At 26.7% G+C, this 11,617-nt stretch overlaps 3 protein-coding genes and 1 long non-coding RNA gene across 6 annotated transcripts; 1 reads left to right on the top strand and 3 right to left on the bottom strand.

The window, feature by feature from the left end:
• LOC141536778 (syntenin-1) lies at positions 1-4,158 on the bottom strand. 3 transcript variants are annotated; one of them, XM_074257507.1, is made up of 8 exons: positions 4,004-4,157; positions 3,566-3,621; positions 3,239-3,445; positions 3,050-3,157; positions 2,356-2,591; positions 2,119-2,272; positions 1,005-1,114; positions 589-933 (listed from the first exon to the last, which is right to left on the bottom strand). In XM_074257507.1, exons 2-8 carry the CDS (start codon positions 3,614-3,616, stop codon positions 882-884), a joined length of 918 nt encoding a protein of 305 aa, XP_074113608.1. In that variant the 5' UTR covers positions 3,617-3,621; positions 4,004-4,157; the 3' UTR covers positions 589-881. The 3 variants fall into 3 exon arrangements, with proteins under 3 accessions (XP_074113610.1, XP_074113608.1, XP_074113609.1); XM_074257508.1 differs by having other exon boundaries at positions 3,943-4,032; XM_074257509.1 differs by lacking the exons at positions 589-933; positions 1,005-1,114 and adding an exon at positions 1-307 and having other exon boundaries at positions 4,004-4,158.
• Positions 4,159-4,987: 829 nt separating this feature from the next.
• On the bottom strand, positions 4,988-7,707 carry LOC141536798 (trafficking protein particle complex subunit 12). The gene is made up of 3 exons (XM_074257539.1): positions 7,036-7,707; positions 6,479-6,628; positions 4,988-5,843 (listed from the first exon to the last, which is right to left on the bottom strand). The coding sequence occupies exons 1-3, from the start codon at positions 7,641-7,643 to the stop codon at positions 5,081-5,083; spliced, it is 1,521 nt and encodes a 506-aa protein (XP_074113640.1). The 5' UTR covers positions 7,644-7,707; the 3' UTR covers positions 4,988-5,080.
• A 1,102-nt stretch (positions 7,708-8,809) lies between these two features.
• On the top strand, positions 8,810-9,608 carry LOC141536764 (uncharacterized). The gene is made up of 2 exons (XR_012480794.1): positions 8,810-8,904; positions 9,055-9,608. It is a non-coding gene; the product is annotated as an uncharacterized LOC141536764 (long non-coding RNA).
• Positions 9,609-9,935: 327 nt separating this feature from the next.
• On the bottom strand, positions 9,936-11,561 carry Pabp2 (poly(A) binding protein nuclear 1). The gene is made up of 2 exons (XM_074257481.1): positions 11,448-11,561; positions 9,936-10,874 (listed from the first exon to the last, which is right to left on the bottom strand). Exon 2 carries the CDS (start codon positions 10,864-10,866, stop codon positions 10,174-10,176), a length of 693 nt encoding a protein of 230 aa, XP_074113582.1. The 5' UTR covers positions 10,867-10,874; positions 11,448-11,561; the 3' UTR covers positions 9,936-10,173.
• Between the last annotated feature and the right edge of the window lie 56 nt (positions 11,562-11,617).

Raw genomic sequence — 11,617 nt, 5'->3', positions numbered from 1 at the left:
AGAATAAAAAATTACAGCAAAGACAAAACTTTGATAGTTATAAATTAAAACAAAACTTTGACAAATTTTATAAAAAGTTTTTTTAATGCAGTATAATCCCAGATTATAATGAGTATACTGAAGCAGACATCTTGGAGGCAAAATATACTTAGTATATATTAAGTATATTTACTTACTCACCCCTAGCTACTAATTATCCTTCATTTACTTTAAATTCCAGGTATAAGTTGAAGTTTTGAGTTTCTTTTGATCCTATTGTTGGTGTTGAAGTGAAGAAATCCTTAACGAGAGACCTTGAATAACTGGGCTTAAATGTAAGGACAGATAAATGGTTCATTATTGTAAAATTGACATAGTTATAAGTAGAATTATTTTTTGTATCTTCAATACTTGTTAAAACAGAAAATTTTTCATTACGAAAAATTTTTCATTAAGAAAAATTTTATTTAAAAAAATTTTTTTATTACAAAAAAAAAAAAAATTAACATTAATATAGAATATTTATATTTCTAATTATCATACGTAGAGATATTTTATAATCAACTGATGAAGTCTATAAATAAATAAAAATTCTTTTTCTATAATAAATTAACCGTAAAGTAGATTATTTATTTATAGACTTACGTCCACTATACTGTAATAAAATATTTATTAACAAAATACGTTATTTAATATATATGAGTACTATTGTAGTTATAACAGTTTAGCACATATATTTATATTTATATGTTGTTACTTATATTAATAACTTGAATAATGATTGGCGGAATCGATCAGAGATCCAGGGAAGAAATTATTACGTGTAAAAAAGTTGTGCCGTATAAATAAACAGTCAAAATAATAAAAAGTAAAAAAATAGTGCTCCGGTGGCGAGGCTTGTCCTAGAAATTTAGCACTGAGTGGTCCATGGCCTTCAAAAGACTGCCGGACATTCTGAAATTTTTTAGTGTTATAGTATAGAAATTTTTATTTTTATTTTCGGGTAATTTTGTCAAACTGCTTACTTTTTGATCATGTGATTGTAAATGTAAGAAGGAATTACGGTGATTGTGACGACATTAGGGCTGTTGGCTATCTCGACGACTATTTCTTTGTCTTTTAATCCAATGACGTTCTAAAAAAATTTTTAAATTAATTTAAATGAAAATAACTTTTTTTTTTTTTTTGAGTAGAGAGTGCGATAAACTAATATTTTCTTCAAATAATAAGCATTTAAAAAAAAAAGTTGATATGCATGTATTACTGCGGGCATAAAAGGAGCTTGTCTCTATTACTGCGAATGACCCAATTACTGCGTGCCTATCACTGCGGATGAAATTCAATGATAAACAACTTCGGGATCATATAAAAAATTAACAAAATAATTATTAAGAATATATAAGAAAGATAATTATTTGTTTAATAAAATGAAGGGATTAGAAAAACGTGTTCCTGAAATAATTTGAATTCATATCAATTAATAATAATGATCGGAATAATGATGTATAACATAACAAGCAGAGTTTTTATAGTAATTAAAAAAAATTAGCTTTATTGAAGAAACACAAATCTTGATTTTAAAAAATCATTTTGAATTTTTTTAAATCAATCAGAAAAAATTTTGAATAAAGTTACATTGACTTAATTTAATGAAAATTTCTTGGTTTGAAAGTTTTTCTGTTTAATTTAACACAACAAATTCTTTATTATAATGACCGCTTGTATTTTTTATCAACTTTGATTTATTTGTTTTATTTTTCTATCAATTTCTGTTTATAATTTATTTTTAATTAAGAGTAATTTTAAGGCAACTTGAACTGTCAATTGACAGGCAATATTTTCTTTTTAATTTAGAATATATGAATTTTAGACCCGCAGTAATTGGTACAAATGCATACAAATAGAGGTGCTTCTATTACTGCAGATTATTTAAAACATTCGCAGTAATACAAGCATGTTCATTTTTTTGGTACCAATTACTGCGTCCTTAAATAAATAATATTAATTGATTAAAATTTAATTGAAATAAAAAAATCCGCAGCAATATCTACTTACCCTTATCCTGCCGTTTTTAAAATAATTGAAAGTGAAATTTTGAAAAAAAAAAAAAAAAAAAAAAAAAAAAAAAAAAAAATTTACCTTGCCGTTAACTTCCAGGAGTTGATGGTCAGTAAGAACACCATTACGGGCAGCAGACGAGTCTTTAACAAGTGCTATTATTTTACCATCTTTAAATTGGAAACCAATTTGGCCTGAGCTGTCTTTATGCATTGTAATTGTTCTTTCTAATGGTCTAAAATTTATTCATTTTTTTTATTAATCAACAAGTGTATAATTCAAATAATTTTATTATATATTATGTTAATAAAATTTTACCTGTCACGGACAATAATTTTAATATTATTGACCGGAGCATTACGGAATATTTTATGAACTTGATCCATGGTATAACCAGCCACAGAAGTTCCATTGACGTCAAGGATTTGATCACCGAATCGTAAACCAGCTTTTGCTGCAGGAGAATCAGGGCTTACGAGACATACAAATATTCCGTTGTTTACTTCGTGAACACGGAGTCCAATTTTTCCGTCACTGTCTTTGCATAAAGTCAACTAAAATTAAATAAATAATTATTTCTTTCTTCTTCATTCAATTTTATCTTCTAATGGAAGTTTATTTTTATTAATTAATTTTTTTTTTATATTTTTTATTCTTCTGGTGAATTAAAAAAAATTAATTTAGTATTTTATGGGCCAAGAAGAAATGAATAAAAAAATTTACTCCTGAAGAAATAAACAAAATATTTTTTTTTTTTTATAAATAAAAAAATAACTTTAAAAAATTTACCTTGAAAGATACAAATACAAATTTATTTCTTTTAAAAAAAAAAAAAAAAAAAAAAAAAAATAATTTCATTTAAAAATAAATTTACTCAAAAATATAAATAAAAATTTATTTTTAAAAAAATGAATGAAAAATTAATTTCTAAAAAAATGAATGAAAAAATTTTTCCTAAAAAAATAAATAAAAATTTATTTCTAAAAAAAAAAAAAAAAAAAAAAAAATTTACCTCACGAATTCCATTAAAAATTTGAGCTCTCTGTAATCCCAATGAGTCTTTAGACAAAGGCGCAATCATGCCATTCATAGTTCCCGATTCCGGCTTCATAACTTCCATCTAAAATTCAATCATCAAAAATCAATCCACAAATTTCTCTAATCAATTACTTAAAAATAACAAAATTAAAAATTAAATTACCGATTCACGAAATGCAATAGTATATTCTGGCATATTACTCTCAATAGCTTCAGGACTCAGCTCGAGTCCCATGTAGTCCCCGAGGGCAGGATACAGTTGTCCTGAGAGATCATCGCACCCCGGAGGAGTCAGCGCGGGAGCTGATGGGCTCACTGAGACTGGCGAAGGAGCACTCGGAGTGAATTGAGGCTCGAGTTTCATCTGAGCCTGCGTTGGGATATAAATAATAAAAATGACAACGTACATGCATTCATCAAAGTACTTGGGGATAAAAAAAAAAAAGGACAAAAGATTATTGATCTTGGAAGGGTTTCAATTTCTTCTTACCTTCATCATCTGATCCACCTTCATGTCTTCCAGTGACGGGTACAGAGACATTTTTCCTGTAAATAATATTTTTAATTAGTATATTTTATAATTATTGTTTTATTATTAATAATCATCAAGTTGGGTGAACTGGTGCAATAGATTTGTGATAATTACTGATAATGATATGAATTATGAGTAATCTATTGTTGATGTAATTGAATAAAAAAATAATTATTTATTTTAGAGGAATTTTTTAAATTAAATTATTCAATTTTGTCAATTATCAGCGACAAGGAAATTGTGAAGGGATTAGTCATAGAATGGAAGCAAGCAGAAAAGGGAATTATTAATGTATATAGATATACATATACGTAATATTTTTATAAAGAACATACTTAGCTGAGTATTAGTTGGCAATAAGTAATAGTAATGGAGGCTGAATAATTTATGAATTACCTGGAGAATAATCGATGACTAAAATTTATTTTAAGAAATTTTTATTATTTCTCAATTGTTTGTTGTGTCCTTCGCTGTCTTGGACTGTTTTCGGTCTTGCTGCTTTTAACCGTATGAATTGTACCACAAACTACAATGGGTATTATATGTCAAGCTCTACACATACTTATTATTATTGTTATTATTGCATGCAAGAAGTGTAAAGTTGTATATGTTTGTGTGTTTTCAAATGGATAATGGAGGTTGAACATTACCCGCGAAAATTTGAATTTCAAAATGACAAGTGTTAATTTATAATTCTGAAGTTTTGGCGGTTAGCTGTTGATTTAAAAAATTTTTTTAACTAATTAATTACAATACAAAAATGATTCTAAAAATTTTTAGATGTCGGCTAATTTTTTTTTAATTTTTTTAATTGATGACATTAGAGTTAGCTGTCCTTTCTTGAAGCTTAAAAGTATATTAAAAATTTTTAGATAAAATTTTTCTTAAAAAATAAACTAGGTCTAGAAAATTATTTTTAAAACATTGCATTTATAATTTTTTAGAATTTTTAAAGATGGAAATTTTTTAATAAATTTTTCTTGCTGTAATTATTTGTTAGAAAAATTTTTAAAATTATAAAATCTCTCAATTTCAATGATATTAAAATTTTACAATTTTTTCTTTAAAACACTCATAAGAATGTTAAAAATTTTTTAAATAAAATTTCATATTTTATTTCTTAATATTCTCATAATTTAAAAAAAAAATTGATGAAATTTTATTCTTTCTTCTTTGCAATTTTAATAAAAAAATTAAGAAATTTTTTTACTAATATGCTGAAAAAGATATTAAAAATTTTTGACTAAAATTAAAAAATTTCTTCCTTAATTAATACATTTTGATACACATAATAATATTTGGATGGAAAACATAATTTCCATCCAAAATAAAAACAAATAATTTTATTTCTAAATTACAGTTAAAAAAAATCCATCCAACGATGAATAAAAATAAGAATTTATTAATATTTACATTATCCAATATTATATTATTTAATAAATAACAAACATATAAATAAATAAACTAAAAATTTTAAGTCAATTTCAAACACGAGGTATCAGCAGCATCACCCTTGTATCTATTCATCTGTCTCAACAACTGAAGCTTCGACTGCTTGCAATGAGTAGTATGTAGCTCGTAGAGCGTACTCACATTCAGCAAAACATTTTCCTGAAGACTCTTGATAGGATTTCGCATAACCGCGGCTTCAAGCAGTTGAACCGCGGCTTTAAGCTGCCCACTGTACAGCAGACACACCGCCATATTATTAATCAGCATGACATTCGATGGATCAGAAGCGGAAGCGATTTTGAAACAATTATACGCGTCCTGAAAAGAGTTCTGAGCAACAGCCATCAATCCTCTGTCAATCAGCTCCCTCATGGTTGGCGAATTTCCGTCCCGAAGTTCTTTTATTCCCACAAAAATTTTCTCTGCTGCTGCTACGTCGCCTAAAAATAAGTAAACTCTTCCGCACGAACTCTTCAGAATCTCCAGCTGCTCCGCTGTCCAATTCCCATCGCAAAGGTCCTCTAGGACATCAATTGCCAGGGAAAAGTTTTTCACGCTCAACGCGCAGTTCACTATTGAGATCAGAACGCGAGATTTTCTCCCTGTCCACAGTCTGGTGGAGTCTTTACGCTCACTTTCGGTGAATTTTGCCTGGCCACCTTCTTCTGATAGTCCAAGTTCTAAGTTTTTTAAAATTTGCTCGATTGTTGCCAGTAGTTTGTATAAATTGTCAATTGCTTCTTTTGAATCACCCCAGTAAATTGGTAGTTCTGCTAGCAGTAATCTAAAATAATAATAATAATAATAATAATAATAATAATAATAATTTATTAATACAATTAGCTGAATTTTTTTGTAAATTAATTAATTCTATAAATTCGAATGTTATTTTTTTTTTTTAAATTACATTTATTAAAGTAAAATTGACGTTAAAACATTTTATCATTTTTAAAAAATTTAACCAAAATTTTAAGTAATAAATTAAAGAAAAACTCAACAAATTATATTTTTCAATTATTTAAAATAATAAATAAAATTCTTAATAAATCTATTGATTCCATATATTTTAAAATTTAATTAATTAAGTTGTAATTGATAAAAAAAATAATTAATTTTATAACTTTTTATAATTAAGAAATTAAAAATATGACATTAAAGTTAGCAATCACTAGATCATATTTTTATTTATGTAACAAAAAAATTTGTTCAAAAAAATTATTTATGAAAAATTGCACTTTTAATCTTAGAAATTTTTACATGTCAATTTCTTTTTTGTAATAATTTATTGCAAAAATTTTTTTTCACCAAAATTTTTGAAATCATTAAATATCTGTTAAATTAATTTTTATATAAAAAATCCATAAATTAATAATTAAAAAAAAAAAAAAAAAAAAAAATAGTATTTTTAAAAATACAAACCTGAAAGCAAAAGAAGCCATGGATCCATGCCTGGTCCCATAAAGCTCAGGATAATAAATAAAATACATATCAGGTTTATCTAAATTCCCAAATGGCTGAGACTCCGCCTTCAGAACTTCAACTTGCCGTAGCTTAGCGAGCAAAGCCAACCTGGTGAATAAAATTGAAGTTAGTAGTCACTTGAATATTTTTTAATTTTATTTAACAAAAAAAAATATTAAAAAAAAAATTGGATTTTTAATTTTTTTTAATTTCTACATGCTATTTTTTTTTTTTTTTTCTAATTTTTTTGCCATAATTCATTTATTATAAAATTATTAAATATGTACTAAATTAATTTATGTCATTTAATTTAGCATATATATTATAATTTTAAGAATTTTATAACAAGTAAATTATGGCAAGAAAAAATAGAAAAAAATTGACAATTAGAAATTAAAAAAAATAAAAAATCCAAATTTTTAAAAATAAAATTTTTAAACAAATTTATTTTGTTAAATAAAATTAAAAAATTCTCAAGTGACTGCTAACTTTATTGTCATAATTAATTTTCCTACCTGGTGTACCAGAGCTGCAAAGAATGTGGAGTATGCTTGCTCGGGTAGTTAATTTTCCCATAGCCTTGTCCGTAAATCGCGAGCAATCGTCCTGTCAAATTGACAGCAGCTCGGTAGCACTCGGACTGAATTAAATTTCTCAGTCCTCGTTCGTCCTGAGTAACGTCAGAAGCCGTGGAGATATTCCGGTGGATTGTTTCATCAACCCCTAGATAATGAATCGCAGACTCCTTGATGGGGTCTCCCATGTCGCTCTGCAAAGTCAAACCGGGCATGGTAAGATTCTCTCTGTCGTGACTGTTGTTACCTGAGGCGGCGATGCTCCTGAGGATCTTCCTGGTCTTGTCACAGGGGATCCAGGCGTCTCGGTGATAATCCACGGTGCTTGATTCTATTGACCGTTCTGTGCTGAACAAGTCATCCTGCTTGAACAGTTCACTTGCTGGCAGCAGATCCGGGCCCATCGATGTCAACAGCCCTGCTGCTGGTGGAAGTGTTCCTGGAGGTGCTCCAGTTCCTGGAGACACCAGCTCGTCGAATATCGTATGTGAGCTGTCAAAATAACGGCCCAGGTTATTATTATCTGGCACTTTCTCATTTTCCGACATTTTTTTTTTTTTTTCTCTAAATTTTTAAAATAATATTTTGACACTTTTTTATTTTATTGACTACTTGGTGGGGGTAAATATGGATGACAGTTCGGGAAATTTAAAATAGAGGGAGCTTAAGCTTGTTCTGAAGGTTGTCAAGAATATGACAGACGTTAAAAATTTTTTTAGAATTTTGTAGCAATTTAATTATTATAAAAAAAATTAAATAAAAAATTCCACATGTGAAAATTAATAAAAATTGCAAGTGAAAATTTTTGGAACCATTTTTTTATTGTAATTGATTTAAAAAAAAAAATTTTTTTAAATCAGCTGACAGCTAACTTCAGTGTTATTCATTTAAGAATAAATGAAGCTGAAGTTAGCAGATGACATTCAAGGTACTGTAGCTGTCACTTGACAATTTTTTAATTTTTATTTAACAAAAATTTTTAATTTTTTTTAATTTCTACATGTCAATTTTTTTTGCCATAATTTATTTTGCTGTAAATTTATAATACTGAAGTTAGCGGTCAGCTGTCAATTTTAAAATATTTTTTAACAAATTAATTATGACACTAAAAATTTGTAATTGTTTTTTATTAATTAAATTACAACTAAAAAGATATTTATAAAAAATTACACTTATAATTTTTCAATTTTTTTACATGTGAATTTTTTTTTAATTATTTAAGTAAAATTGAAAAAAAAAAAAAAAAATTTCTAAAAATTTTGAAATGGCTATAACTTCATTTTCATAAAAAATTATTTTTAAAAAAATTGCATTTTTAATTTATTACAATTTCTACAAGTCCATTTTCTTATAAATTTTTTTTTGCTATAATTTATTTGTTAAAAGAAATTAAAATAATTTGTAATGTGACAGCTAAATTTATTGTCATAGTCAACAGACACTTGACAGTTTTTTGATTTTGCTTGAAAAATAAACTAGGCATAGAAAATTATTTATAAAAATCTCATTTATAATTTTTCAGAGTTTCTAAAAATCAAATTTGTTCCAAAAAATTATTTTAAAAAATTGCATTTGTAGTTTTTTAAAATTTAAATCTAATCTAATTTTTAAAAAATTAAAAAATTAAAAATTTTTAAATCTAATTATAATTAACAAACTTCTAAAAATTTTAATGTAAATAGTTATTTATTTATTAAATAATTTTTTTCCAAAAAAAATTTTTAATCATAAAAAAATGTTGGAAAATTTATTTTTTTCTTTGTATCAAAAAATTACTAAATAAAAAAAATGCTTCAATTGAAAATAATAGTAAGTCAAATATTAATTAGAAACGACATTTTTTATTTATAATTTTTATTACAAAAAGATAATACAATTATATAAATACAAAATGTGAATTGTTTCATAGCAAAAAAAAAAAATTTTTAAATTAATAATTGAAAAATTAATAATTTACAGGTAAATTAAAGAAAAAAATCTCAAGCCTTGTCAATAATAATAACTTTAAATAGAGATCAATAAATGAACTAAATTGTAAGCCAAGGAGAATACTTGATGGGTCTGCACCTGACCACCATCAGTTTGGACAATCTATGCAACTTCACGAGCGTCTTCAAGATAGCGTGTATCGACACGTCAACCGTATCACCAAAAGGATAATGACACCTGCCAAAAATTTTTATGACTTGAAAATTTATTTTTTTTTTCACAATTAAAAAAAAAAAATTTCAGATCTCTTAATCTTATTAAAATTAATTAAAAAAAAAAGTAATTTATTAACAAAAAAATTTAAATAAATGAACTCATTTTTTTTTTATTTAGAAATTTATTTTTAATACAAAAAAAATGAAATTTCTTAATAGCTCATAGATTTTCCAAAATTATCCAGTTAAATAACTCAATAGTTCTTTACCTAAAATTAGTAAATTACTGATTCTACAATTCTAGTACAATTTAATCATAACCATAGGCATATGACTTATTATTTATTAAATGATAATTAAAAAAAAAAATTCCTGACTTTTTCATGTAACCAAATTTTCCAAAAAATAAATTCTGGGCCTACAAATGTATTTTTTTTTTTTTTTTTGACAATCATTCCATCGTAAATTAAATCGCCAGTCGAAAATTTATTATGCTTGATTCAGTCATTCAAAAATATTTTCACCAATGAATAAAAAAATACATCCAGTCCTCCCAGTCGAATAATCTTAAAGATAAGTTTACTTTAATTCAATCAATAACAATAAATGCCGCTAAATATTTATCATATTTTTATTTTTACAAAAAAAAAAAAAAAAAAAAAAAAAATAGTAATGACAATCATTAAATATTATTGAGCCACACAAGTAATTTAAAAATTTATACAAACTGTGTTTAATATTTATTAAATTATTCGCAATAATAATTGCAAAGTAAAAAACTGATATAATATTAAAAGTCAAACTGCTGCAAGTAATCAATTAATTAATTAATTAATTAATTAATTATTAATAATTAAAAATATTGGTCACATGAAATTCATATCATCCTTATAAGCTCCCCCCATAACTTATCCTCGAGATTAATACCGGACAATTAGTAGGGCATGTAGTATCCGCGTCTATAGCTGGTTGGTCGCCGCATCGGTCTCGACCTGAAGTAAGCGCTGCCGCGACTGAGTCCTCGAGCAGCTCCGCGATATCCTCTGGCTCCCCGGGGTCCTCTGTTGGTCGTCGAGATGCCCGGTTTGTTCGTTCTCTTGGGCATGACCTTTATCTGGCGGCCTCTGAAAAGAGACTCGTCAAGAGCCATCGCTGTTTCGACGGCGTCGCGCTCTGCAAACTCGATGTACGCGAACCCCTTGGGGTGTCCGTCGTACTTGTTGCACTGGATGGTTACTTTGTTGACGCTACCGCACCCGTGGAAGTGTTGCTCGAGCTCCTCCGCGGTCGCTCCGTAGTCCACGTTCCCCACGTAGATCGACCGATTGTCTATCTCTATTTTTTCTTCCATCGAGGTGTTCAGGGATATCATGCCCGGCAGGGCCCCCATGTTCATTTGTTTGTCTACCTCGGACTGCAACTGCTTCAGCTTCTCCGCTTCTTCCTCCATTTCGCGGACTCGCGCCTTTATAGCTTCTAACTCTGGATCGATACTTGACTCGGTTACTTCTTCCTTGGTGTTCTCCTCTGTTTGCAAAATTGAATCCTCGTCCTGACGGGAATCTCCGTTCTCGAACTCGTCGAATCCGTCCAATTGGTCAGCGGTTAGTAAATCTGATTCCGACATCTTGGTATCTAAAAATTTTATTTTATTTAAAAAATTATTTTTCACACGTGGAAAAAATATTTTAATAAATAATTTTTTTATAATTTAAAATAATAACAATAAAAAATTATTTATTAAAATAAAAAAACAATTTTATTAAATTAAAAAAAAAAAAAAAAAAATTTTTTTATTAAAAATTAAAAAAAAAATTTTTTTTTATTTTCATGCAAAACTCCAAAATTATTAATTTAAAAAATAAAAATTTCAAACAAAAATTTATATTACAACTCCAAAAAAATGAATTGCATCTCAAAAAAAAAAAAGGAGTAAAATATTTATTGATTGAAATAAAAACTTTGTAAATAAAACAACTTAAATAACAAAATTATAAAAAACAAAAGCGACTAATTACATTGAAAACATTTAAGCGATATTTGTTTAAATTATAAAACGTGTAATTGTTAATTTTCAGCAGGAAGCCGGGGTTTTGAGACAATGAGACAAGTCAAGTTTGCAATGTGTCGGGTGCGCTTTACTTTATTGCAATAAGTTTTTTTGTAATAATAACAAACAATGGAGTAAATAGCGTTTAAATAACTCACCGATAGTAAATTTAGTTATTGATTTGTTGCTGGAGATGTTATTGCTAGGAATAAATATTTGAGGAAAAACTTAACCTATTCGTAATAAACATATAAGAGTTTATATTATAATATATATATATATATATATATATATATATATATATATATATATATATATATATATATAT

The sequence above is a fragment of the Cotesia typhae genome, unplaced genomic scaffold, assembly GCF_013202065.1.
Source record: "Cotesia typhae breed Kobodo isofemale line unplaced genomic scaffold, CoteBio_Ctyphae scaffold_45, whole genome shotgun sequence".
NCBI classification, from domain to species: domain Eukaryota; kingdom Metazoa; phylum Arthropoda; class Insecta; order Hymenoptera; family Braconidae; genus Cotesia; species Cotesia typhae.
Note: the sequence above shows the minus strand (reverse complement) of the source record. Positions and strands in the feature narration are given on the sequence as shown.

Coding starts and splice junctions, on each gene's coding strand:
- LOC141536798 (XM_074257539.1), bottom strand. CDS start 7,643: ATGTCGGAAAATGAGAAAGTGCCAGATAATAATAACCTGGGCCGTTAT. Junction 6,629..7,035: donor TTGCAGCTCTGGTACACCAG/GTAGGAAAATTA, acceptor TTTATTCACCAG/GTTGGCTTTGCTCGCTAAGC. Junction 5,844..6,478: donor ATGGCTTCTTTTGCTTTCAG/GTTTGTATTTTT, acceptor TTATTATTTTAG/ATTACTGCTAGCAGAACTAC.
- Pabp2 (XM_074257481.1), bottom strand. CDS start 10,866: ATGTCGGAATCAGATTTACTAACCGCTGACCAATTGGACGGATTCGAC.
- LOC141536778 (XM_074257507.1), bottom strand. CDS start 3,616: ATGTCTCTGTACCCGTCACTGGAAGACATGAAGGTGGATCAGATGATG. Junction 3,446..3,565: donor AGGTGGATCAGATGATGAAG/GTAAGAAGAAAT, acceptor ATCCCAACGCAG/GCTCAGATGAAACTCGAGCC. Junction 2,273..2,355: donor AAAATTATTGTCCGTGACAG/GTAAAATTTTAT, acceptor AATAAATTTTAG/ACCATTAGAAAGAACAATTA.